The following is a 26313-nucleotide window of genomic DNA, read 5'->3' as shown; positions in this document are numbered from 1 at the left end:
AGCCGGGCGGTAGCGATTGTTTTGCTTTTGCTCGCGAAATCAGTGCTTCGTTTTTGCAACAGTGTCAAACCAAAAAATGGATAATCTTTCACAAAAGCAATACAATCTTAAAACGTTCGCGAAACGCAATAGTATTTGCCAACAAGCCCCACTCGCGACACGCTCCCCCCAAGCATCAAACAGCTGTTCCAACATGTAAACAACGGCCGAAACGTCAAACCCTTTGTTCCACCGTGAGCAGCTGTCAGAAAGGCGAACAAATAAAGCGTAGCTGTTTCCGCGAGAGTCGTCCGCGGTCGCCCTGTCTTTTCGTTTGTTGCCCTTTGGTGCATTCGCTCACTTTCTTCGTACCGTAGTGCAAAACCGTGCGTGCATCCGTGTGTGTGTGTCTGTGTTTCGGTCCCTTGTTTTCCCGTGTGTGGTTCTCCCTTCCGGTGTGTGTGTGTTGCTCCGTACCCCCGTTTCGGCAGACCCGGACGGCCCTTCCCGTGTGTCGCAGTGTCCTTCGCGAATGTGCGGCTGTGCGTGAACCCGTGTGCCACACTGCGGCACCGTAAGTGTTGCCGGGTCAGTTAAGGCGGCGAGTTCGACTGTCCAACCACAAGCATCAAGCAACGCTGCTCAGCACCAATCAACCCGAACGCCACACAAGCACAGCACCAGGCGACCAGCTAGCGCTCTCCAGCAAGGGAACGGAAAAGAAGAAAACACACTTGTCCCATCAGCAAACAAAAGAGAAGAAAAAAAGAACAAAGCCACTGGGGTAAGTGCCATTCCAGCTGTAACCAAGCTGCACCATCTCGAGCCGCTTTGTGCGTTCTGGGTATTTTTACACCCCGCTCATGTTCGCTTATCTTCATTCGCTTCGCTTTATTACACGTTTTTCGTTTGCTTTTTTAGTTTTATCTCGGCCCACTGCCGTTCTATGCCGTTCTATCCCCTCCCCTCAAGATTACAGGGAAAAAAAATGATGCAACCAGCAACGACAAAACCTCAAAAAGAGCGAAGCATCGAAAATCGAGCCGATTCCGACCCGTCAAGGCATCGATTTTCCTTCCAAGCGCGGCTTGGCAAGGATCAACCCTATCGTCTGGCCGTACACTGAGCGGATGACGGCTGCATCCAAAACCGGTCAGTGCTGCATCCCAATGCCCCCTGTACCCTTTGGGCGGACAAACACAGACACAACGAATAGGATATGGTCGCAGCACGGAGCACCGAGATCAGGTGGCCGTTTGAAAATAAGGTCACACGCCGGTAGATCCCGATGCGAAACGCGTCGCGGGGCGTATTTTTAGCTCTCTGCACTGCGATGAAATTAAAGATGAGCGATGCGTACCCACAAACGCAGATCATACTGTGGAAGAAGACGGGGGTGGCAAAACACACACCTACACATGGCACACGCATACACACACGGATACCAGCTTCGGTCAGCCTGTCAGGTCTCAGGGTCGGTCGAGCTCCATACGGACCTTCAAGGGACGGTTGACCTTCGGCCCCGTTCCTCGCCTGCAGGTGTTTTCTCAGGCCGCCCCCTCTGAAGGATGAGATAAAGGTCAACGTGGCCGCGGCGATACCGTACTGCCCAGTGCGGTCGGTGTGCTGTGCGCTGCCCAAAATCGTATCGATCCATCACTGTCAGACGGCCCCACACCTTTCCGGCAGTCAGCCCGGGGGGGTCGGGCACCTGTCCCGATTTTGATGCTTTTTGGATAATTGTCTGCTGCTTGCGCGTGTGTCGAAGAAATGTAGTGCAGTTTGTAGTTTTTGTTTTTGTTACAAATGTTATATTCAAACATTTAAATTACTATTCTGCTTTGTTCGCTTCTAAAGGGTATTTCAAACGTTTCTAGCAACGTGAAACGCCCTTCCATTTCGGATGGAAAATTTGCTTCTCAACTGTTAGGTAGTAGTTTTGGTCTACTATTTTTAACTCACCACACCACAAGCCGTTGGTAGCAGCTTAGAAACAAAAACTACAGGGCGTAAAAACTTTACCAACCCAACTCTCGCACCCTTTGGTGGTGCCGCGGACGAGTTTTCCAGCACGAGTCGATAATCACAAGGTGGATCAACAGCCGTGTGGTGTACACTAGTGGTGGAAGCTCGTACTCGGAATCATTCCGGAGTCGATTCCGGAGCCAATTTCGGAGTCGGCTCCGGAATCGACTCCGGAATCAGAATCGGCTCCGGAAATTGAATTGACCTAGGAAACGCAATATGCCGTAATTTGATTTGGTAACGGAATCAGGATTCACTCCAGAAATGTAATTAGCTCCGGAATGAGCATCAGTTCTTGAATTGATATAAAAAGTTTCAGAAGCAAAATCAGTCCGGGAGTAATGGATCGTTTATAAGTAAATTTGAATTTTTCACTACGGCGGCATCAATGCGTAGTATTGCATGGACCCAAATGCCATTTTTTGATTGCCAAAATCGACTCCGTTTCGAAGCCGATTCTGATTTCGGAACCAATTCCAATTCTGGAACCAATTTTGGAACTGATTCCAGTTCCGGAACTGATTCCGGAGTGCATTTCGGAACCAATTCCAGAGCCAATTCCGGAGACGATTCCGAAGCGCGATCAAAATCGGCTCCGGAATCAGAATTGACGTGGGAATCGCAATTGGCCCTGGTAACGGAATTAGGATTGACTTCAGAAATGGAATTAGCTCCGGAGTGAGCATCAGTTGTTGTATTCAAACAAGAAGTTTCAAAAGCAAAATCAGTCCGGAAATCTCCATCAGGAATGGATCGTTAACAAGTAAATTGGGATTCTTTGCGGATATCAATATGCAGCATCACTGGACCTAAACGCCAATTTTTATGGAGATGCCGCAACCGACTCCGTTTCGAAGTCGATTCTGATTTCGGAATTCCGATTCCGGAACCGATTTCAATTCCGGAACCGATTCCAATCCGGACTCGAATCCGGATCCAATCCCGGAGCCGATTCCGGAACCAATTCCAGAAACTGATTCCGGACCTACTGTCCGGAACCAATGCCAGAAACTGATTCCGGACCTACTATCCGGAATCGATTCCAGAAGCATCGGAGCGAACCGAAAATGATTCCGACAAAATCTTCATGTTTCCCATCACTAGTGCACACGCTCTCGTTACAGTGTGTGCAAAAGTTTTTACACTTCCGCCAACCGCATTATCACATCCATCCCCTCCGTCGCGAATCCACCAGTAGGCGCTGTTGGGTGGCTATACCAATGATGTGCAATTTACTTTTCGCTGCACTAGAAGAAAAAGGATTATTGGAAGAGTTTTGTTTTTGTGTAGCACCGGTACCAGAGTTGCCCGGGGATTAACGAGATTCAAATCGCAAGCACGAGGCAGGGCTTAGGCACAGGGTTGCAATTGCAATTACACAAACAAACTGCAGCTGCAAGCTTTTCTTTAAAACCATTAAAACCCAGCATAGGAATTATTGCTTGTTGTGTGCTGCGTTACGCAACGATAGGCACACCAACGATGGAAAAGAAGCGTGTTTTTAGCTGTCCTGTATGATTGTTTTAGTTTATTTTTTGCTTTGCTCTTTGTAAAGCGCCGCAAGCATGTACATACACAGATATGAAACCACAGGCTCAGAAGAAAAACATAGGTATCGGTCTAGGAACATCTTTCCGAATAGAATTACTCTTCCCTCGCCAAAAGAGAATAAAAAAACCCGTCTCTGCGTGAATGTGACAAACAGCGTGTGAGTGGGTAAAACCACCTACGCTCGCCTTTATCACACCGTGTGCCGCCCCTCGGTTGGCGGTTGCCGGAGTCCGTGGCCATGGTGACCAACCGCGCGGTTGGCTTCCGAAATCGGCTTATCAAGCCGCAGATGGAGCCGAACAGGGGGAAAAGTTGGGCAAAAAAATCATTCTCGTGTTGTTGGATTATGATTTTCCAGTTTCCCGGCTTCGTGTCATTTCCGTGTTCTTCTTCTGCTAGTTTTTTTGTTTTTGTTTTTGTTTTTTGCTTTCGTATCCGCAGAACGTCTCTTTGCCCATCGTGCACGCGCGCGCCTTCTCCTTAGCAACTGCCGGCTTCCGGAACTGGCAGGCGAACGAGTGTGGCTTGGATTAACAGTCCACCGGTTAGCACCCCAATGCCCCAATGGCTTCCAGGCTGCTGCAGGAGTAGTATCTCCCGAGACAGCGGGCATCACGCTACGATAACAACCGACCGCAACCGGGGAGAAACACGTTGCGCACACGTTTGATGGGGTTTTTTTTTTTCTTCACACACAAGCACTTTGTTTGTTCCCAGACGAGATTCAGCGATGCTCAAAACAAACCGGACCACAAACGCACGAGCCGGCCACGCGCGCATGGGTGGCGGGGTCGGGGCTTCGCTACAAATAACAGGAGACGCCCCGTGCTCTGGTAAATATGTGCCTTTGCCGCGTCTGTCGGTTGGGTTTGGGGGGGGGGGCGCGTCTTCCCTTGGTCTGATGGCAATGTAACAAATTCTGCAGCGAACAACAACCGACAACGACATCATGATGAGCGTATGTGTTGATAGGTAGGAATCAAGAAAATCGTTTTTTTTGCTTGTAAATTGGCATACGTTAAGGATGAGACGCAGCGTTAGCTGTGTAAGGCAAATGGTCGGAATGATTGTGTTTAAAGTTCAATGAATGGAATTTAGGTCGAGGTAGGCTTTTACTTCCCCTGGTATTAACTTCAAATCTCAATTACAACTAATCGTACAGCTCAGCAGTTGAAACATACAGATGCTGTTAAGGAAGAATGCAGGATACTGAGAAGAATTATGGAGCAGGACTTTACCTTTCCCACAATTCAAAACGATATGTGGTCTCTAACTAAATGTGGTCGTCCTAAATTCCTGTACTTCTAGACTGAACAGTTCCCAACTTCCACCATAGAAGGGTAGTGGGATGTTGGGACTTTTTTATATGCTGCATGTGAGTAACCAACCCTATCCCAGAAAGCTGTGGTCTCGGAATTCGAATCCAACAGAAATATCTCACAATTTCGAGGACTCTGCGTTCGAGGGGCCACTGAATTGTGACCTTGAGATGAATCCGAATAAATCATTCAAACCACCTAAAGGCGTTCCGGGTGATCTTACTGTATGAAGTTCAGGAGTTTTGAGAGTTGGTCAGAATTGACGATGATAATATCCCAAGATGCATACATATTCGGAAGAATCTTGGCAGAATCTTAAAGAAACCATTAATTCATCTCCAGGAAAGTTGGTTAAGATAAACGATTTAATCAAAGAAACACCATCATACATCAAACCTTGGAGAAACTTGACTGGTGATGAATGTTTTATCTAGGTACTTGGGCAGAATCGTTACATCAAGATAAACGTGGATTTCAAATCGGATCCAATCAGAACGGAATCAGGTTTGCGGATCCGGGAGAAAGAAGCTACGCCACTCCATCCTAACCGAGACAGATCTTACCGGTTGTCTTCGCTCAGTATAATATTCCCAACTCAAAATTCCATGATTCGAGGGATCATAACCGTGAAGCTCCAAATTGACGATTTCATATACTTTCAATCGTTAGAAACGTTTCATTACAAACTCGGAAATGGTATCTCCGAATCTATAAATGAATTACGGAGAACCAACACGCAAACTGTTTGGCCGAAGCATGAATTTTGGGATTTGCTGGGGCTAAGTAGAGTTACCGTGCGATAAACCTTCAAACATAGCTGATGTACGTTACTAAAGGCTGTCCTGAAATGGATTAAAACCAACAAAAAAAAATGATCCCACTAATCTCCCACCATCCGGAACCTGCATCCCTGTCTGTGTGGACCATGGAGGGAACACAATTTTGCTCTCCCGTCACTTGCGACTGTTGTGTTGAAACGAGGCCAGGGGTTTTTACGTTCCATGGTGAATAGAAAATCTCTCTAGGCAGGCCACTTCACATTCCAAAAAAAAAAAAAAACACTCCCACACACACAGTGTGGCAACAGTTTGCTGTGGCTGCCACCAATTAATGGGGGATTAAAATTAGCGCTATCGCGCGCACACTGCAACCCGTCCTGCAGCCTGCGGCTGCATGTGGAATCCTCTGACATCTACCCAAGCGCACGGCAAGCTTATAAATGCCTCTGCATCCCCACGAAAGATGGGCTAGTTTTATTGTTTTACGGCAATAAAGCAGGGTTTAGCCTGGCGGCAGCGCCTACCCCGGTCCAATTGGCCGTTGCCAGAGTCGGCTCGATTTGTAGTAGGGGTGAATTGAAAGCAATTTAAGGCTAAGCTGTCGCTCTCTTCATCGTATCCTATCACACACACACATACACTATTGAAACACACTTTCAACAAGCCTATCTGTGCCTCATCTGATCAGGATTTAGCACCAATGGTAAGGGATTAGCGCGTGCGTTACCGTGCGATTCATCAGTGCGATCTCTGTGAACTCCACACCAGCTCCACGTAGATACCCAAGCCCGAGATTGGTCCCAATACTGTGTCTCTTGAGCAGACCTACTGTTTTCTATTTTTTAGTTATTTTTTTTGTTTTCTCGTTGCATGGGAATATCTCAGGCAACTCTAAAGATGCCCATGAGATTTCCGCACTCCTCAACCACCGTCAAGGTTACCCAAACCGATGCGTCCGTTTGGAGATGTTACGTAGCTAGTTCGGTGTCTTACGCCCTGACATTTCGATCTTGGCGGCAAACATCTCGTTATCGGCTAGCGATAATGCTTCAACAAACACACACACACACACACACACACACACACACACACACACACACACACACACACACACACACACACACACACACACACATACCGTTGAAAGCTTCCCAGTAAAATCGGAAGCACTTTTCTGCTCAGCCCGATGCCCTAAGCTCCAAAGTCCTAAATCCCGGTGCTCTGTACACCGTAAGATCCTCGCCTCAAAGATCCTCTCCCCAACGATTGTACGGTTGTGCTAATGTTCTGCTCGTAACGTCTCGATGTTTGTTGTCGATGTGCTTCCCAAAACCTCACAGTTTGGCAAAGACACTGATAAAATCGTCCAAGCGCACCATCCGTGCCCTCCCCTCCACATCCAAGACACATCCCTCTGATGCAAGAACGCTTTAGAGGGTACATTGCAATGGGTTTCTCTTTTTCCACTTCCTGTCCATCCGCAAACTGAAGTACACTCCAGCCGACGACCGTACGCCTCGCTCCGAGCTGCACAACCAAGATGTATTGATGCACGCTTCCTGACTGCCGCTGATTCTTCCATCATCAGGGCACGCGCCCCAGCTGACCCGGGTCTTCCGCCGGGGTACCGGGGTGGCACTACAATTGCGATTTCAGTGGAGCATCCAATTAAGCGCCTTCTTAACAGGAATTGCTCATTCACACACACACGCACACACACCTACAAGCATTCTAACAGAAAGCGATGTATATTGCTGGGCAGGAACACACAATCACCCAGCAAAACTGTCTGAGAGTGAAGGGGCAATCCCGCAACCAGTAGTAGTAATGCAACACCTTCATCACCATCATCATCGTCATCATCATCATCCTCATCGGTAATCATGCACACTCCCCCACCGTAACGATGAAAAGGAGCCGGAAATTATTGATAGGCGGAGGTACGGCGGTGGACGGCGGATGTTGGTGTCGGTACAAACTGGAAACTGTTTTCACTAACCGTAGGTTTCTCGTTCAATCATGCCCCCGACGCTCCCCCATTCCGCTCGCATTGCATTGCAACACAAAGGAACGTTATTTTTCCGACCTGTTTTCATGCCCTCCCTTGCCAAACATCTTTCTCTCTCTCTCTCTCTCTCTCTCCCCCTCTCTCTCCCTGTCTCTCTGTAAAGCGGGACAATAAACATATTGTGCACGCGCATGAAACAACCCAAGCAAAGCGTTGTGCTCCAGAATTGCACAAGCGAATGCGCGCCTGAAGGTAGGCAAAGCATCACCAAAAGCGTGCTCGTTTTTGTGGCATCGCCGCCTGGCGCTTATGCAACGCGTTGGAGAAATGAGGGAAAAATCTCAGCAGCAACTATGTTGAGGGGTTTTGTTTTTTGTTTTTTTTTTCAATGTGCATATTCAACCCGTTTTTTGCATCCGTTTTTACGCTCTCTTGCTCTTCCAAAAAGCACGAAAAACGTGATTAGTTATGCAATTTATTAATTTATTTGTCTTGACCCTTTTTGCTTGCAGCGGAACCGGAAACACGATCCCGATCCCGAACCAAGGAGCTAACTCAACTCGACTCGCCCTACCCCGGCAGCGGCCCGGAGACCCCCAAGCGCACCATGTACTATCCGACGGCGGATCTACCGTCGCCGCAAACCTTCCCCACGGCCGGCGGCGGCGGCGGTATGGCGGCGGGCGAAGGACATGTGAAAAAGTACTACCGCAAAGCCGAGCACAGGTTAGCATCATGGGGGGGGGCGGGGGAACCAGCGCATCAACAGTACACTATTGAATCAGCAGCCGGCGGGTCCAGTGAAATTATGATGTTAATTTTTGGTGCCATTCACATTTCCGCGCAACCCAACCGAACGGTGTATGGGAGGGTATGGTTCAAAATCGCGGTTTCTAAATCAACGCGCGCTCTGAAACGCCGGTAGAGAGCAGCACGTTCGCGTGGCAGGCGGGATTTTGTGGCCACACGTGCCTAACGCCCACCAACGAAAGTGAAGGAAAAACTCCACCACCACCGGGACACGTAACACACCTACACCCGTTTTAGTTTTGTTTTATTCTTTTAGGTTTTGCCTCGGGCTGGTTGACCCTTTTTCGGTGCGAGCATGATGGGGTTGAGAACAAACAAAAACAAGTACGGCCACCCTGTTACGGTACGGTTTGCATGTGAGAAAGATATACGACGGTTCGCCACGAACACGACCGGGAGAAACCACTGAGTTAGGCTTGTTTCGCTTTTGCTGGGCACGGTCGATAAGATAAACCTTTGAATGGATGACATCCTGTGCATCGAGGGAAACCACGCCGCCCCGCAAGACAAATTAGGCAACCAGACAGAGAAAATTCGGATCTCCATTGCGTTGAGTTTGCCGTACCTTCAGATGGAGACGGTATGGAGAGACAGCAACAAAAGAATAGTGGCCACTCGATAGCATTCCGGGCAGCTCAATCAATACGCGAGCTGTGGCTAGAAATAGAGTATATTTTGAATTTTCCGCCAGACCAATATGTTTTTGCTTGGCCTTACGAAAAGGAAGGAAAGGTAGACATTTTAAAGCGAAAAGCGCTATCCCCGCCATATCCTGGCCATAGTCCTGTGAGTCGAAATAGAGTTGTTCGCGACAACTGTTACAACCAGAGCGACATAAAACGGGACCAGAGCACCCTCCTCAACCGACAATGGTTTTGGCAGGGATGTTGTTCTTTTTAAAGGGTAAAACCGCAATCGGACGGTGAAACGGACAGGATAGGAGTATTTTTTTTTTTTTTTTGGGTCGCTTTCGCGATGTGGAACCAGTGCTTGCTGAGCACACTCACACACAGCCCAATCGCTGTGCTAAATCGGCCACTGCTCGCGCGAAGGAGGCCACCCGTTGAGGATCGCCTTATCGCCCGGCATGACCCTGCGTCTTCGGATACTGATAGTGGCCGACCTTAACTGGTTGGAGCATCAGCATCCCTTGGAGATGTACCTTGACTGGACGGACGGTCTTGCAAAAAGCAAACCTCTTGAATCTCGCACCGTGTCGCGTGTCCCACCGAGACATGCACGCAATACGCTACACGCTGCTGATTCGACAAGGTTTGTTGTCCCTTCCTTTGGCACCATTCGCTCATTTTCCACTCGCAAATCGCCTCCGATCATTGCCGTAAACGTGTGCGGTCTTTGTGTGTTTTTGCTCCACTCGCAGCACGATGCAGCTTATACTAATGGTGCTGTTTTGTTGCGTTGCATCGCGATGTAGGTTGTAAAACCTGAACCTGGCGCACAGTGGCGGGTGGGGAAATGCGATCGGCGCTCGGCGCCAGATGGCAAAGATAAGGCCGGATGAATCGACCGAAACGGCAGTAAGCGGCACAGAAGCAAACAAGCAACCACGACCGCTCGATGATGGTAGGTGATTTATCGGAACGGTCGCCGCAGACGGGTAAGAGCTTATCGGAGAACGTTTGCCTTTCTTTTTCTGTTGACGCTGTTGTACCGAAATGAGTTATTGGGTGGAAAATCCGAATCGTCACGAGATGATAATCACAAAAAGGAAGAACAAAGAATAGGACTTTGTTTGGGGTCAGAGGTGATTTGCTCATTCTACGATACGCTTAAAGACTCCTATTTGAAGAAAATAATTCATTTTTTTTTCGCAAAACTGTGTGGTAGAGTCCCATAAATTAATTTAAACAAGTTAAGGATAGAGTTAAAATATTGATTTATTGTTTTCAACGAAACATTTCCCGCATTCTCGCTGGTATGTCTTGATTGTGTCCCTAAGTTTGATACTTGAGAGGCACGTTGATAAAGCGAAAATAAAGGCTCATCCATAAACAAAGTGCCGTCCAAAGTTGGGTCAATTATTGTGCAAATCTTGATCATTTTCTGTACCTTCAACAACTTGGATCAGTCGAATGAAACAGTTTGTTGTGTGCGAGCGGCTATTTCCGGGTTTTTCGTACACTTCTTGCTTAAAATGTTGCTACAAAAAAGGATATTTCTGTATCAAAACAAGCATATCATTTCTTAGAGCGATATTTTTGACGCAGTTTAAAGAGGCAACATATTTACAATCGTATTATTTTCAGCAATGACTCTAGCATTGCAAGAGAAAGCTTTTCTCATTGCAGAAAAACTTTTATGAAAATTACAAAGACCAACAAAAGAGTGAAAGATTATTAAAAGAGTAATTTAGTAATTTTTTAAGTGTTTAAATCTGTGTTTTGTTTTTGTTTTCAATTAAACATGGACACAAAGTGGCAAACCCCGTACATTTGGGTGGGACGACTCGGCTCATACTTCCATGGAAAAGTTATGGTTTGCCGACCCAATGTTAGCGAACCTTGAGAAATGTTGTAAGCTAACGCTAATTATGGCTGTGGACAGTGTGTCAGTGTTAGTAGAGAGTCATCAATCGATTGTTATCGTTAAAGACCTCATCACAATTTTTCACAAATCCACGCACAGCCACAGAAGCTGAACTCGAGAGATTACGTCCACGGTGACCTCATCCGGAACAGCTCGCAAATCGCAGCACCCTCCCCCCCGGTACCGGAGTTTTCGATTCCAAAATCTCATACCGCAGCTACAGAACGATCGCTACACAACAGCAGCGTTATCGGGTAGCAATCGCAACCACGCCGCACAACAGCACAGAGCCCGCTGGCTAATCAGCTGCGGTAGATTACCACCGACCCGGCGATTCCCTGACCCCCAGCGATAGATCCGATCGATCGGTCAATACCGATAGGCAGCAGCAATCGCACACAAAGACCGGCGCGATAAGGCGGGACGGTCAAAATACGGTAAATTGCATCTGCGCCGATAGGGCTACGCAAGTCGTGACGTTCGGTTGTGGCCCGGTGGGATATGGAAGATGCTAAGAAAGTTGGCGCGTAGTTGGCCACGTAGATTGGAAAGAGCGTCGCCCCGCCAGCGCCGGAACTATCACCGCACCGCAGCGTTGCACACTATTATCAATCCGCAAGCCATCCAGTAATCTGCAACACACGTTGTTTACAAGGGGTGGCGGTGAGTGCGAGCTCTATAGCTCCCCAAACGATGGTGATGCTCATGATAAGACTTATCGAACCAGGGAAAATGGCAAGTGGTATACACACGAAGCGAGCTGCGGGAAGCACCACTACTGCTTACGGAAATTACTGGAGTCGTTGCATCCTGAACGTGTATCTCCACTGTACTTCGACCCGTTGGAGTTACTTCTGAGGGAGGAACTTCGGTGTTGGGCTCTTGTTTATCTTCCGATCTGCTCTTGCTAGACTAGATATGTTTAGTAGGTGTGAGATATTGGAGCCCGGCATAAGATGACGATAAGATGACGACTACTTTAATTGTTGGAGATTGGCAGATGTCTCTTGGGATCTTTTTGGAGCATTCAGGGGTCACTACAATGGGATTAGTTCGCTGAAACAGATATCCCTTACTTTGGCTTTTCACAAGATCTCTTTCACTTGGCTCTCTCTCTCGCTCTCTCTCTCTCTCTCTCTCTCTCTCTCTCTGTCTCTCTCTGTTTCTACCTATCTCTATCTATGTCTCTGTGCATCTCACACAACAGAGGTACAAGTCCCACTCATTCATTTGAACTGCCAACGGCACTGCAACTGCGCCGCGCATGGCCTTCAAAAGAAAGAAGAAACCGCCTCGAGCTCGTTGTTGTGTGTGTGTGTGTGTGTGTGTGTGGACGTCACCATCAACGGCGCTGGTACAGCTTCTAGCAAAGAGGGTAAATGAGTTCCCCCTACACACACAAACACAAGTGTTGCAAGGGAAAGCGCTTACGCCTCATGCGCGCCCACGGGCCCCTGGAAACGCGCGCAACTGCACCGTCCAATGCAATGCCTATCAGGTGTTGTGATTCACCACCTCCACCACCACCACCCACAAGCTTCTCTCGACCCAACCACACCCCCCCCCCTTTCCCACCCCCTTGTGGTGCGCTCTTCTCGGCCAGCTTGGAGAGTTCCAGACCAGCAATGCCGCGTTTCGTAGTGCGGCTGCTGGGTCGATTGCGTGCCTTTCCTCCTCTCCAAGCTTTCCCAAAAAAAAAAAAACCGGCCCTAGCCCCAGTCCTTACCCCTCCGCATCTTTTCGCAGAGATATCTTACGCGATATCAGCGGGTGGGAAGGTGTTCGGACGGTTTAACGGGGCACTTAGATTCGACACTACAAGTGTCATCAGAGGGGGCGCGCATATGATTAGCGTCGGGCACACGCGCGTCGTCAAACGGCGCGCCACATTCCAGTGCGTTCGGGTCGGCGCTCTCTTTCGCACACACTCTCTCTCACTCTCGAAACCACTATCACTCTCCTATCCCTTCCACTCCCGCCCTGCAGCTCTCTCTCTCTCTCTCTCTCTCTTTCTTGCCCCTGCGTGTCTATTTCCAAACCGCGCAATGTATGCAACACAGCCAACAACAACTCGGGGGCGCCCGCCCGTCCCGATGCGTCAGCGAGCGTCCGTCCGTGTTCGCTCTCAGTTTCGATTCAACTGTCGCAACGGCTGGCAGTCATCTGTGTCTTCTCCTCCACTTCGCCAACCTCGCAGCCCGTGCAACGGCATTCCAATTTTTTTTTATTGCACTTCCCCCCTGTGTGTGTGTTACTGTGTGCGTGTGTGTGTGTGTGTGCCAATTCCAACCAAAACCCATAACACGTCCCTATAAAGGGATATGCGCATCTCCCACACCGATCGTCGTGCCCCTTAAACGTCTTCCCTTCGCTTCCGTGTGTGTGTGTTTTTTTTTCTGTGTAAATTTGTGTGTGCTTGACGCGCCGTTTGACTTCGATCAAAAAGCCCACCACCATGCCGGACATCTCGCAGGATGAGTTCGAGGCGAAGCTGCCCCATCTGGCGCCGGCCACCGCGGCCGAGCTGCGCCAGCGCGCCAACTCGGGCGGGTCCCGGTCGGCCGCCCGCAAGCCCGGCGCTGCCACCAATCAACCGACGGCCGCCGACACGGCGGTGGCCAAGCCGGCCTACGGCTACAAGCGCGAAATTAGCCACAGGTACGTGTGTCCGCGCGGCGTTCTGGGGCCTTTTTCGCTGGGCGATCTCTGTTCCACGGCGGGCGACTTGGACGACGGCGGGTGCTCCGGCAGCCGACCGTTGCCGACGGACCCGCTTAATCATTAACCTTGCCCTATTAGCCTCTCGGTCTCAGCTGATAGAGAGGGCACAAGCACACACTGTACGGTGCTGCGCCAGTGGAAGAGTTACGCAGAGCACAGTTTGATTTCACCAAAGTTACGCGTTTTTCGGTACACGACTGTTAATACAGAAGTTGCCCGCGATTAAGCCAAGCGTTAGAGCACCAGCGAAATTTAACGTGAAATTTTCGGGTTTTTATGCTATATTTCAATAAATTCTTATCAGAATATGGCTATCGTACACCAAAGGAAAGGATATTGAATTCCCCTTCTATGTATACTATAATTCTTACTAGAATATGGCTTATCGTAGACCAAAAGAAAGGATATTCAATTCCCCTTCTATGTATACTATAATTCTTATCAGAATATGGCTTATCGTAGACCAAAAGAAAGGATATTCAATTCCCCAACTATGTAAACTATAAAAAAAATATTAAGTTAATAAATTAATCGCATTTCCTTCCTCCCCCGCTTTGTTCACGGTGGAAAATAATGGTCGGCCGGGAATCGCAGAGAAATGTATTGCATTCATTCTTTCAATGTGTTTAACAGGCTAATTAGATGTGGTATCCTGTATCCTTTCTTTACTGGTGTACGATAAGCCATATTCTGATAAACATTTAATGAAATACAGCAAAAAAAAAACAAAACTTCACGTTCACTTTCACGCAAAATCGGAAGCGACCTTTAAGTGGAGTTAGTATCCAGGGGGCGCCCCTGGTGCGGAGCACCAATGATGGACGTTTCACGTGCGTGCAGTTTTCGATAATTCTATTAAAGCTAACGGATGCAGATGCAATGTCAAAAGCCAAACAACAAATGAATTAATAGTCTGAAACAGAGAGAGAGAGAGAGAGAGAGAGGCGTTAGATACGTGGGATGGTGGTAGATACATTCCCGTAGTTCGCTTACACGTGATAGCAATCAAGGCGCCTTTTTTTTTTTGGGGATTCGGCGGTTGCGGCACGTGTTGCGCGCGGTTTGAAATCAACTCACTCTATATGCAAATGAGCTTTCCAACCCACGGACACGGACAGATGTATGTTGGGGGAATGTCGGACCGTCCGAAACCATCATCACCATCGTTGGGTGTGGTGTTGCAACCCCGAAAACCCCAACCGCGGACGGGGCCGAGTGAACAAGAGACGGAAAGTGACGGCGTCGTCGGGGGAGGTGGGGGGGGGGGGGGAGAGGAATCTATCGAATCTCTCCAGCACTGTGGATTGGCCGGTGTGATTGCGTGTGCACTGGCATTGGCCGCTGGCCGTTGACTTTCCCTAATTAAAACCATGTACCACCAATCCCAACCTCGACGCCAACTTGGCCCTGCCGCTTTGGCTGCTCGTTTCCTTTTTATCATATTAATGAGTTCTTGCCTGCCTAGAGACGCATGATGCGACATGTTGCCATCGAGCAACGAGCAAGCATAATAATTGGAAAAGGCAGTGTCGTGGTAGGACATCGCTTCTTCCCTACGCATCTTCCAACACGGCCCGAGTTTTTCCTCAAGATGGGCGCTTGCTGGGAATGGAATAATTGCTCAATTTGTCTCACTCCAAAAACCCGTTGCTGTGACACTTGATAATGGCAATGGCTGCTTCCCAATGCTCTCGCTCCCTCTTCGGTGGCCCACGTAGCTATCCCGTGCGAGTGATCTTAGCGCCCGCGATCGCTAAGCCCGATTGCGAATAGCTCGGAGATTGTGATTGGAACACAATCCAGGGCGAATATGATGCTTCGTGATAAGCTTTCGAGCGGAGACACATTGCACCGTGCACGAGATCATCGGCCCTCGGCCAAAGTTGTTGCCAATTCCGTTGGACGTCCCGCGTCGGGTTTCGGGGTTGTTGTTTCTAGCGCAGCAGCATGCGCCTGCGGCCTCGTCCGGGTAACTGCAGAAACAGCAACAACAACAACAACAACAACAGCAAAAAACGCACACACAACACTCGGCACTAGAAGTTGGAAGCAATAACATACACACCCATGGCACGTAAACAGGCCCGGTTCGAGACCCGCGTCCATGGTTGATCGTTGTTTTGATGTGTTGTTTTGTCCCGCTGGCGGCGTAAGACTGCGCGCCGTGTGCGCAAACCCCTTTTTCCTGCTGCGCTCTTGGACAAACAGACGGTTGAGAGGGGAGGGATGGGGGGGGGGGGGTAGGGGGGAATTAAAACAAAACAAGCATCAGCGTGTACTGTACAACATTCAGCAGCAGATACGGTGACGATGTGCTTGAAGGACGCGCGAATAAGAGCGTAATACTGCGCAACACAGCAGCTCGGCGCGCGTACTCTGTTCCAAAGGGTGCAAGTGGGTTGTCTTACTAGAAGTATCATCAATGAATCAATGCCTGGATGGAGGTGTGTGTGTGGCTAGCACGTGATATCGCTGAGGATGGATAGGATGCCGGTCTGCGCCCTGATACGCCAAACCGAAAGCAACGCAGGCCCTCAAGCCAGCGATGTCAAATTCATTTGATCATGCGGGCCTAAAACTAGTTTTTTTCGTTCTTCTTAGATTTACAAAAATTGGTTCGTACGCTGTTATTGAAATTATAGTTAGATTACGGTTCGATTTTCACAACAAAGTTTTTTTTAATTACAAGATTCTTATCGCTCTAGCAAACAAACTAGGGCGAGGTGTGTGTACGAATGAGATCCTATAAGAATTCTTTGACAAATATTTCGTTTGAAAAAACCTTTCGTTTGACAGGTAGTTTGACATCAGAAAGCCCTTTTTGATTCGAATTCTTGAATTTGATTACAATGATGAGCCAGTCTGGTCATCGTAAAAAGGTTATTATTTGGTTCATAAACTTTACAAAATGGCCAAACCGATTTTGGCTAATATATGACCTCGTTTCTTCACAGACATTGGGCTAGGATCTATATCTGACTTAGCCATTACTGGATTTGTCTAGAACGAATTTGATTTATTTACATATTGCCTAAAAGTCCTTTGCCATCAGTATTTTTAGGTTTTTGCTAAATTTATAGACGAAAACTTACAGTAGGATTTATCTCCTGAATTGTACACTCGTAATCTCCATATGGTACGGGTGAAAATTTATTGGATGTTTCTGGATCATCGAAGTCACACAGAACGACTAGAAGATTTGACCTGAATGTCCAAATGTTTGGATTGAGTGAAGAGTATCTCTGGAACATCTATGGAAATTTTAGGTTCCCCTGAAATTATTTCTGTTAGTGCTATTTCTCAACAGATTCTTTCTACGATTCCCCATGCATTCGTCAGGGCCATAGATTGTCTTGGCACGTGATCATATTCCCAACTCCGTACAGGCGGAGAGCTCCGTACACTAAATGAGCGATTGAGCAAATTGATTGTCTAATTATCTCATAAAATCCAAGAGCTTCAATTGCCTGTTTACGACTGGTAACAGAGACGTGCTGCCAATAAAATGCTGATTGGATTTGCAATTGCCTGAAAGATCAGCAGATATGCTTTAAGGTTGGAAGGAAATACAGTACATGCAATTTTTAGAAAGGCTGATTCGGCACGCGTCATACCCGCACGCAACAAACCTTTTATTTTATTGCTCGTGTTTTTTATTACAACGGTGCGCAATTGAGTTGTCGAATTATTAACACTTACATAAAAACACATTTGACAGATATTGAAAGTCGTGTTCGCTAATGTATGTATGTTTGTAAGGAGAAGTGTGTGTGTCGTCACATTCAATCATCTTCTTCCCTTCTCTCCCCCAGTAGAGAGAGGCTCGAACTCATGACCTCTCTCCGCGCTACGTAATACCTCCGAGCGTTATGGCACGGCACCATTGCAGCGGCAGTGTAACCGACACGCTATTTCACTATTTAATCGCTCGCCCCGTGTCCGGTGTCTCTGGCGGATGCTATTACCAGCTCTCCATTGTACCGTTTATTGTGGCGTGTGCTATTCTTCGCCGTGCAAGCTGTGACGCGTCTGAACGTGTCAATGCGTTACTCATCCAAACAAAAAAAAATGCAACAATAATGATAAAGTTCAAACCGTTCGTAGAAAATCGTATCGTACATATATTGGCGCTAATGACTAAAAATAATTAATTGGTATTTGACATCCAACCGGGCGGCGACGGCCATCCGCCATGCACTTTGGTTTCGCTTTGGCTCCGAATGTACACGCTGCAAGGGTGTGTTATTATTAGATTGCAGCGTAAAAATAAGAAATTCAATAAACAGAATTGCTAACCAGCGAATGCAATGCACGGTCCCGGTGCACAATCCGAGATTTTGGTGATTAACGCTGACAAATGTCGATATTTTACGAGCCATCCAACGGCCAACATTCCATTCGCGGCCAATTGAAGCAGTATCGCGCAATGCGCTTCCACCGGATTAGCACCACTCCTATACCTTTCTCGTGTTCGTTTATTTTGGCTATGGGCAAGGTGGGCATGTTTCCATGCGCCCGTTTGTCGGACGTTTTTTTTTTCTGATGTACCCTTCTGGTGCAGTTTTGATTCCAAAGCATCTTACCAGTGCCGAGAATTGTGGAAAATTCTCGCAGGTCACCACATTTCTTTTGGCCCCACTCCAAACACCTTCGCCACGATTGAATGGGAAGGTCAGCCGGCCCACAGGGCTGTAAAACATGCTTCACCACACTCGAAAACAACCCCAACCGCCCCGCTCGAGTCCATCTCCGTTGCCATTCGTCATCTGAAGCACGGTGAGATTGACATTCCATAAATTGCTCCCTCGTCCCAATTGCTTTCTTTACACCCCTGGTAAGGTGTAAGCAGCACTCAACGGGCGGCAACGCCTGGGACCGTTGACGAGCATAATGAGATCCCTCCGGTATGGAAATTGAAATTATATATATGTTTGTGTGTGTGCCGCCAATTTAAAGTTTCGCTGAAAACTGTCCTCGGACGGCTCCTCCGGGTTTCTAATCGTCCAAATTCTATGAACTCCCAGGGCCCCCTTTTTTGTTGTTTGCTTTCTTTAGCTCCTTTTGGGCAGTGGCCATTCCCACGCGCAAGAAAACGGAACGTTGCCATTCACCCGGCTAGCTCACCTCCCCCCCCCTCCCCCCCCCCCCTCCACGCATTGAAGGGTTAGCACATGTGTTTGTTGTTCAAAGGGGGAGTGGGGGAGGCTACCATTGCGGCTACGACGGCCGATGAGAAGCGCGTTCCCGACCATTCGGGTTGGGTTTGTGCTTCGATACAGGTCGCGCTGGGTGTAGTTCCTGCTTACTAGTCCAGCCTCCAGACATCTACTCTAGTGTCCTGTGTGTTTGCGTGTGTGTGTGTTTGCGTGTAGTAATGATGCTCTGTAGCGGTAGTTCCTCCTCCAGCCTGTCGTCCTCTAGCACGGAGGATGATCTGTGCGACCACTCCACGCTAACCGATAGTGGCTGCTGCAGCGTCTGCCACCGCGCAAAGTAAGTGCGCATGGTAACGCTCTGTTTGTGTGTGTGTGTGTGTGTGTGTAGATGTGTAGGCAAGAGAGAGGATATCTCACGGTTTAGTACGGTTAAGGGTCCGCGCTTCGTCGGTTCGGCATCAATTACCATCATCTCGTCACCATGGCAGTTCCACCGAATTCAAACATGCCGCGCGCGCGCGCCACGTGCTCTACGGTGCCATTGTGCCCGGGCCGGGCGGTGTGATTGGCGTGACGAGCAAATTGGACACAATGCGGACACAATTTGTCAAACCGATACGCATTTAATGGGCCGCCGGGTTTCAGCCACCAATCCAGCGCTAATCCCACCATGCTTTCCTGCTTTCCTCCGCCTCCCAACAGAATCTTCGTCAACCGGTCGATGCACCTGGAGAACATCAAGTTCTACGGCTTCGACATGGACTACACGATCGCGGAGTACAAGTCGCCCCAGTACGAGCAGCTCGGGTTCGATCTGGTGAAGGAGCGGCTGGTCAGCCTCGGCTACCCGGCCGAGATCCGGCAGTTCGAGTACGATCCGTCCTTCCCGGTGCGCGGCCTCTGGTTCGACTCGCTGTACGGCAACCTGCTGAAGGTGGACGCGTACGGCAACATCCTCGTGTGCGTGCACGGTTTCGAGTTCCTCAAGCAGTAAGTAAAGACTAAGTAAGCAGCAGCAGCGGCAGCGCAGAAAAAATGACGACCGTACCGTTTGCTTTTGTGCAGCCACCAGGTGTACGAGCTGTACCCGAACAAGTTCCTGCAGCTGGACGAGAGCCGCGTGTACGTGCTGAACACGCTGTTCAATCTGCCCGAGACGTACCTGTTCGCGTGCCTGGTCGACTTCTTCACCCACTCGCCCCAGTACGCGGAGCAGGTCGACCGTACCGGCGTCAAGTACGGCGAGCTGTTCATGTCGTTCAAGTCGATCTTCCAGGACGTGCGCGGTGCCGTCGACTGGGTGCACATCTACGGTGATCTCAAGAAGAAGACGCTCGAGGTAAGCCTGTTAAAAGAAAGCATTAAAGGGTTTTTTTTCGTTTTTTTTTTATTAATATTTGCAGTTATGTCAAAAACAAAAAAATTTGGGGGGTTATCCATAAAATACGTAACTAACAAAGAATGAGATTGTTTATCCTTTCTCTTCCTAAATCAATGATTCAAAATTAAAATTATCCGTCATTTGCTAAATGATGTTAATGTAACGATTGTAACGATTGTGACGTTCTTCGACATGAAATTGCCTACTTTGACACGATTTAAAGATTCGGAATCAGTTTTCACTCTTTCATTCTACAGTCACTAGATCTCCTTCTCCCTTATAATACTTTTTTCTTTTAAACTCGTATACTCCAGCAAGAAGACACTGATTTTTGCACTGGCCGAGTGAAAATATTTAATTTTTCGGGTCACCTACGATCGGTAAAGGCGCCGAAGCAGTTCTGGATTCACAAGATGAATGTCAATTGACATTCTAACTACACTTTTTACAGTCATGTCATCGCAAAGACACTGACGGTAACTACAGAAATGAATGTCGTTCTTCAACAGTCGTGTCATGGCAACAGTGAATGGTGATGAACGAAAAATGATTTTGACCAGCAGTCTATTGCGAATGTAAAAAAAAAATAAAAAAAAAACAGGTTACAACACTGGTTTGGAGACGCTATATAGCCTAGGTGGGATAAAAATATCAATTTAAATGTTTCTTCGTACTTTTTTCACAGATTTCACAGAAGTGATGCGAGGCTCAATGTCCGGATAATTCCCATTGCTTTTAACTGATGGGGAATGACTTGCTGAGATACTTCAAGCGTCTCTAGAAGTTCCTGATGTTTTTGTGAAGAATCTTAATTCGTATTGAGTGAATCTGATTCAGATTCATGCATCTGAATGAATCTTTGAAATGATTCAATGAATCTGAATCTCGTTTGGAAAGATTCATGAATCTAAAAGTTTCGTGAATTTCAATCAATTTCGAAAAAATCATGAATCTTATAAGATTTATATAACTCTAGATTTTTACGAAGTTCTGGCCAGCCTGGTGGTACAGTCGTCAACTCGTACGACTTAACAACATGCCCGTCATGGGTGTTCAAGCCCCGAATAGACCGTGCCCCCATACGTAGGACTGACTATCCTTCTATGATAACAATAAGTCAAAGAAAGCCCAAGCTCACTTCACCAGTGGGTACAGACAGGCCTTGACCGACAACGGTTGTTGTGCCAAAGAAGAAGAAGAAGAAGAAGAAGATTTACGAATCTCTAGGGACTCTTAAATTTAAAATAAAAACTATGATTTGGCTATGAGGTCTATGATGAAGAGCTTCTAATTGCGCTTCTTCTTGACGTAACAACCTACGTGGTCATGCCAGCCTACAGAGGCTTTCGAGACTTCTGGGCATGTTACAACACAGCCGGATAGTTTGTTTTGCTACGAGGAGACGGTCAATGCCAGTCTTGAACCCACGATGAGCATGTTGTTAAGTCGTGCGAGTTTCAATATTTTTAAAAATCATTCATCTCTAATGATTCATGGATCTAGGAAGATTAGTATATCTTACGAGATTCATGAATCCTTGGAGACTTAAGAATCTTCAGAGTTCCGTCTTTAGAGTATCATGAGTCTGTAGAGAATCATGAATGTTTGGAGATTCGGTTCGAGATGTGAATCACTCATCCCTGAAGATTCATATGAATGAATCTCAACAAAAGATTCATAAAACCCAACATCAATCTTAATCGTGCTCCATCTTCAAAGTTCTCCGGAACGTTTTTTCATTTCCAAAAATAAAATTGCCCCTTTTAAGCCGTGCAAATCATCATTCGGAACCCGTTAATTATCAGCCACAGCATGTTTTACCTCAAACTTTCACTAAAAAATAGATGGCTTTCAGTAGCCGTTATATCCATATTCATTCTCAGTCGTCAGACTCAGACTCAGACTCAATTCATTGAGTCGTCTCGGCATCAAGTCGATGAATTTTGTATGTTCATTTGTATGTAAAAGTTAACTTTGGAGTTCATTTTCTCGACTCGAATCTAGTTCATAAAGGAATAAGCATGGATGTTGTATCCACCGAAGCCCAAAGGTGACGCTTCAAAATGACTCTGTTGAGTTTGAAGCATACAATCCATCTCGCTTTTCGATCGTCTTTGGCCCACCTCTAATTGTTCTTTTTCTCCCCCTCCCCACTCCGCAGAACCTGGACGAGTACGTGAAGAAGGACGAGCGGCTGCCGATGGTGCTGTCCCGCATCCGCGAGTCCGGCGCGAAGCTCTTCCTGCTGACGAACAGCGACTACATGTTCACCGACCGCATCATGACGTTCCTGTTCGACTTCCCGCACGGCGGCAAGCCGGACGAGCCGCACCGGGACTGGAAGACGTACTTCGACACGATCGTGGTGGACGCCCGCAAGCCGCTGTTCTTCGGCGAGGGCACGATCCTGCGCCAGGTCGACACGAGCACGGGCGCGCTGAAGGTCGGCACGCACATGGGCCCGCTGCAGGCGAACCAGGTGTACTCGGGCGGCTCGTGCGACGTGTTCACCAAGCTGATCGGCGCGAAGGGCAAGGACGTGCTGTACATCGGCGACCACATCTTCGGCGACATCCTGAAGAGCAAGAAGATACGGGGCTGGCGCACCTTCCTGATCGTGCCGGAGCTGGTGCAGGAGCTGCACGTGTGGACGGACAAGTGCCAGCTGTTCGCGCAGCTCCAGCAGCTGGACGTCCGGCTGGGCGACCTGTACAAAAACCTCGACTCGAGCGCGAAGGAAAAGCCCGACATCCGGTCGGTGCGGACCGCGATCCGGGACGTGACGCACAAGATGGACCTGGCGTACGGCATGATGGGTTCGCTGTTCCGCTCCGGCTCCCGCCAGACGTTCTTCGCCGGGCAGGTCGTCCGGTACGCGGACCTGTACGCCGCCACCATCCTCAACCTGATGTACTACCCGTTCTCGTACATGTTCCGGGCGCCGGCGATGCTGCTGCCGCACGAGTCGACCGTCGCGCACGAGCAGCGCTTCACGCTGGACGCACCGATGATCCAGCGCACCCGGCCGCCCCGCGCCGAGCTGCAGCTGTCGGCGGCCGCCGCGGCCCCACCGCCCCACGAGCTGGACGACGAGGAGGAGGGTGCCGAGGGCGACGCCGATGCACGCGGGGACGAGTCGAAGGAGGTGGGACGGGTACGGTCTTTTGCGTTTTGTCACCGTTTTTTTGCACAAAATTATCAATCATCTTTTTTTCCTGCTCTTTTTTGTTTGTTTTTAGCTGCTGCTGGGCACACCGCAGCCTTCCTCGCTCCCGTCCGCCACCGGGTCGGAGCTGAGCGTGTCCGTGCCGCACACGCGCCCCGAAACGCCCCGCTCGGTCACGCACACGCACGACGAGGACTACTCGGACGAGGACAGCGACGACCAGAAGCGCACCAAGGGCGGTGAAGCGCGCGGCGCCGGCGATGGCCCTGCATCCGCCCAGGCATAAAGAAGAAGAAGAAGAAGAAAACAACCCCCTCCCCCCCTTTACACCACGTGTCTGCGTGTGTGTTTATTCTATTTCTTTCCTTTTTTGCTGTTTTGGTACGATTTTTCCCACTAAAAAAAACGGAAGGAGCGAAAGGCAGGCAGAGGCAAACAAAAAACAAACAGAGCCGTGCTACGCACAAAAACCATTCTTTTCAAGGCGCCTGCTGCTGCTGCTGCTGCTGCTCCTTTCTACTCCTTCCTATTTTTATTTTTTACAATTTAAAATGATTTCCCACTGCTAGCCCGCCGTCTAACAACTATGCCATCTGTTAATTTATTTTGCATAGGTAGGAATTAATTATTTTATTTTTATTTATTTTTCTCTAATCGCTGTCACTAAAACGCTTTCCTTTTTGCTTTTTCTAGATCAGCTTGCTCATTAGACGAGTTGCCCAGCACCCGGGCGGAAAGCATAGCATAGCGAAGGCAAGCGGCTGCTATTTCATTTCCTCAACTCAACTGCTCGGCAAAGTGGTGACAATGTTTAGTTTTTAGCTTCGTTGGTCCCTGCACCTCTCACCCTGAGAGAGAGAGAGAGAAAGAGAGAGGGAGAGACGGGGAGTAGGAGGTGGAGGGGGGGTGAATGGTGTGTAGGGCTTGTTGTGGTGTTGTTAAGAATGTAGCTGTTAAACTCGCGTACGTTACAGGGAGCTTAAGTAACATGTTTAAAATATATATATATAAATACTAGACAGAGATAGAGAGAGAGAAAAAGAGAGAGAGAGAGAGAGAGAGAGAGAGAGAGATTTTCTAGCGAGAGATGCGTTCGTACAAAGGAAGACAGGTTATTCTTCCCCTTTCGCAGCTAGTAGTAAGGTGGATGAAGGTTTAGTTTTAAAGCAAACAACCCAAAAGCAAAAGCACCCACACACACGCGCGCTCGCGGTGAATGTACACGTACCCTAGTAAAATAGGCAGCGAATCTCTTGGCCAGAAATATCCGGATGTTGGGGAATATTTGGACAAAAAAAAGGACAACAAATGGTGAAAGAACAGACCCCGTAAAACGCGTTCTTTTGCTGCGCGCGTGTATGTGTGTGTGTGTTTTGAGTGAGTTTTTGGTTTGTGCCTTTTCTTGCCCGTTACAATTTCAACCACCTGCATTGATTGAATGGTGAATGGTGAATGGTGGGGATGGAGGGAAATCCGGAAGTACGCCAGTAACACAAAGAAATAATACTAGTACACAGGAACGTTTCGGTGGTTGCTACTCTTTCGTTTTACTATATACAGGCAAAGGCAGACAAGCGTTTAGCGTATAATACAACAAAACAAAACAAGCAATAAGAACGCCGTCATGCAGCAAACAAAAAAAAAGAAGCAACATAAAAACCGGCTGTTCATGCTCAATTCATTCGCTCGTTCTGGTGCTTGCGCCTTCTACACTACGCTCCTTCTCAAACATTTCTCCTTCAGGGCCGTTGTCCAGAGTGTCCATCTTTAGGGTTTTAGTTGCATTTTTTTTTTTTACAAATCAAACTGATCGTTTCTGCGCGGTTTTCCCCGGGCTTCCGGGTACGTACGTGGAAGCTCGGAAGCGGAGAAGGAGATTCAACCCACTATCCCTTCCCATCGCAGAGATAGCCACAAAATAGCCAACAAACAAAAAATGCAACAACAAAAAAGCGTTAGGCTAATTATATGCCGTTAGAAACCACAACAGTAAAACAATGTAATAAAGAGTTTGTTGAAACGTTACATTCGCACGATTTTTTGTTTTGTTTGCCTTCGCCGTCGGATGGCATTGTCGAAAATGGGTGAAATAACATTTACCTAGGCTTAGACTGTCTTAGACGACCCTTCTGCAGGCAGTTGGGCTGTACATTTTCTGGTAGGATTGACACAGGAACTGCGCGGACATTACCATTGACAGCAACTGCAGTCAAACATTCCGAAAAACATCTTCAGAAATGTGTTTTTTTTAATTATTATTATTAAAACGTGCTCTGTTATAGGTAGGACGTCAATACTTCTTCCGCCGTTGACTGATGGTACACGCTGTCGTTCAGATAACTGATGAAAAAATATGATGATAGGATAAACAATAATAGCAATTATAGCGTCTTTTAGGTTCAAACTAACTTAATTGATGAGGCTCGAATTATTGAAATTGTTCGTACCAAGACAACTTATTTGTTATACGATAGGCAGGATACATTAGTATCAATTGGATAAGTAACTCTCATGTAATTAGCCCTAATTTCACGTTCAATAATCATTTTCTGTCTCCTGCAATGCCATACGCCGCGTTACATTTTTAGAGCAGTTTAGCTGCAAACCCGACTTCAGTGTAATTCTCACCTTCAAGATAATCAAGAACTATCCAAAAGCGTTTACCCAGAACTAGTAGAGGTTTATCTATTAAAGCGTGCACGTGTACAATCGAAAATGTTATCCCAAAACCAACAAGTGGGAAGATATTAGTAGTTCACGATTTGCTTTACCATTATTGCTCGTCCAGTTTCTGATGCCACTCTGACTTATGGTCGATTGTTTTTGTAATTTCTTAAAAATACTTCTTTCCCAAAAATGACTAATTCTGCT

At 47.9% G+C, this 26313-nt stretch overlaps 1 protein-coding gene across 4 annotated transcripts; it reads left to right on the top strand.

The window, feature by feature from the left end:
• Window positions 1-25467, top strand: LOC120961404 (cytosolic purine 5'-nucleotidase). 4 transcript variants are annotated; one of them, XM_040385127.2, is made up of 8 exons: window positions 1-763; window positions 901-1131; window positions 8174-8387; window positions 19598-19885; window positions 19961-20234; window positions 22438-23430; window positions 23516-24056; window positions 24136-25467. In XM_040385127.2, the coding sequence occupies exons 2-7, from the start codon at window positions 1110-1112 to the stop codon at window positions 23726-23728; spliced, it is 2004 nt and encodes a 667-aa protein (XP_040241061.2). In that variant the 5' UTR covers window positions 1-763; window positions 901-1109; the 3' UTR covers window positions 23729-24056; window positions 24136-25467. The 4 variants fall into 4 exon arrangements, with proteins under 4 accessions (XP_040241061.2, XP_040241076.2, XP_040241068.1 ...); XM_040385142.2 differs by lacking the exon at window positions 901-1131 and having other exon boundaries at window positions 2-763; XM_040385134.2 differs by lacking the exons at window positions 1-763; window positions 901-1131; window positions 8174-8387 and adding an exon at window positions 13146-13676.
• Window positions 25468-26313: the final 846 nt, after the last annotated feature.

Source organism: Anopheles coluzzii, chromosome X (genome assembly GCF_943734685.1).
Source record: "Anopheles coluzzii chromosome X, AcolN3, whole genome shotgun sequence".
Lineage (NCBI taxonomy): Eukaryota > Metazoa > Arthropoda > Insecta > Diptera > Culicidae > Anopheles > Anopheles coluzzii.
This window is presented reverse-complemented; position numbering and strand designations above follow the sequence as displayed.

Excerpts from the sequence above, each read along its gene's own strand:
- LOC120961404 (XM_040385127.2), top strand. The coding sequence starts at position 1,110 with ATGACGGCTGCATCCAAAACCG. Across the intron at positions 8,388-19,597 it reads TACCGCAAAGCCGAGCACAG|AATCTTCGTCAACCGGTCGA; the intron begins GTTAGCATCATG and ends GCCTCCCAACAG. Across the intron at positions 19,886-19,960 it reads GGTTTCGAGTTCCTCAAGCA|CCACCAGGTGTACGAGCTGT; the intron begins GTAAGTAAAGAC and ends GCTTTTGTGCAG.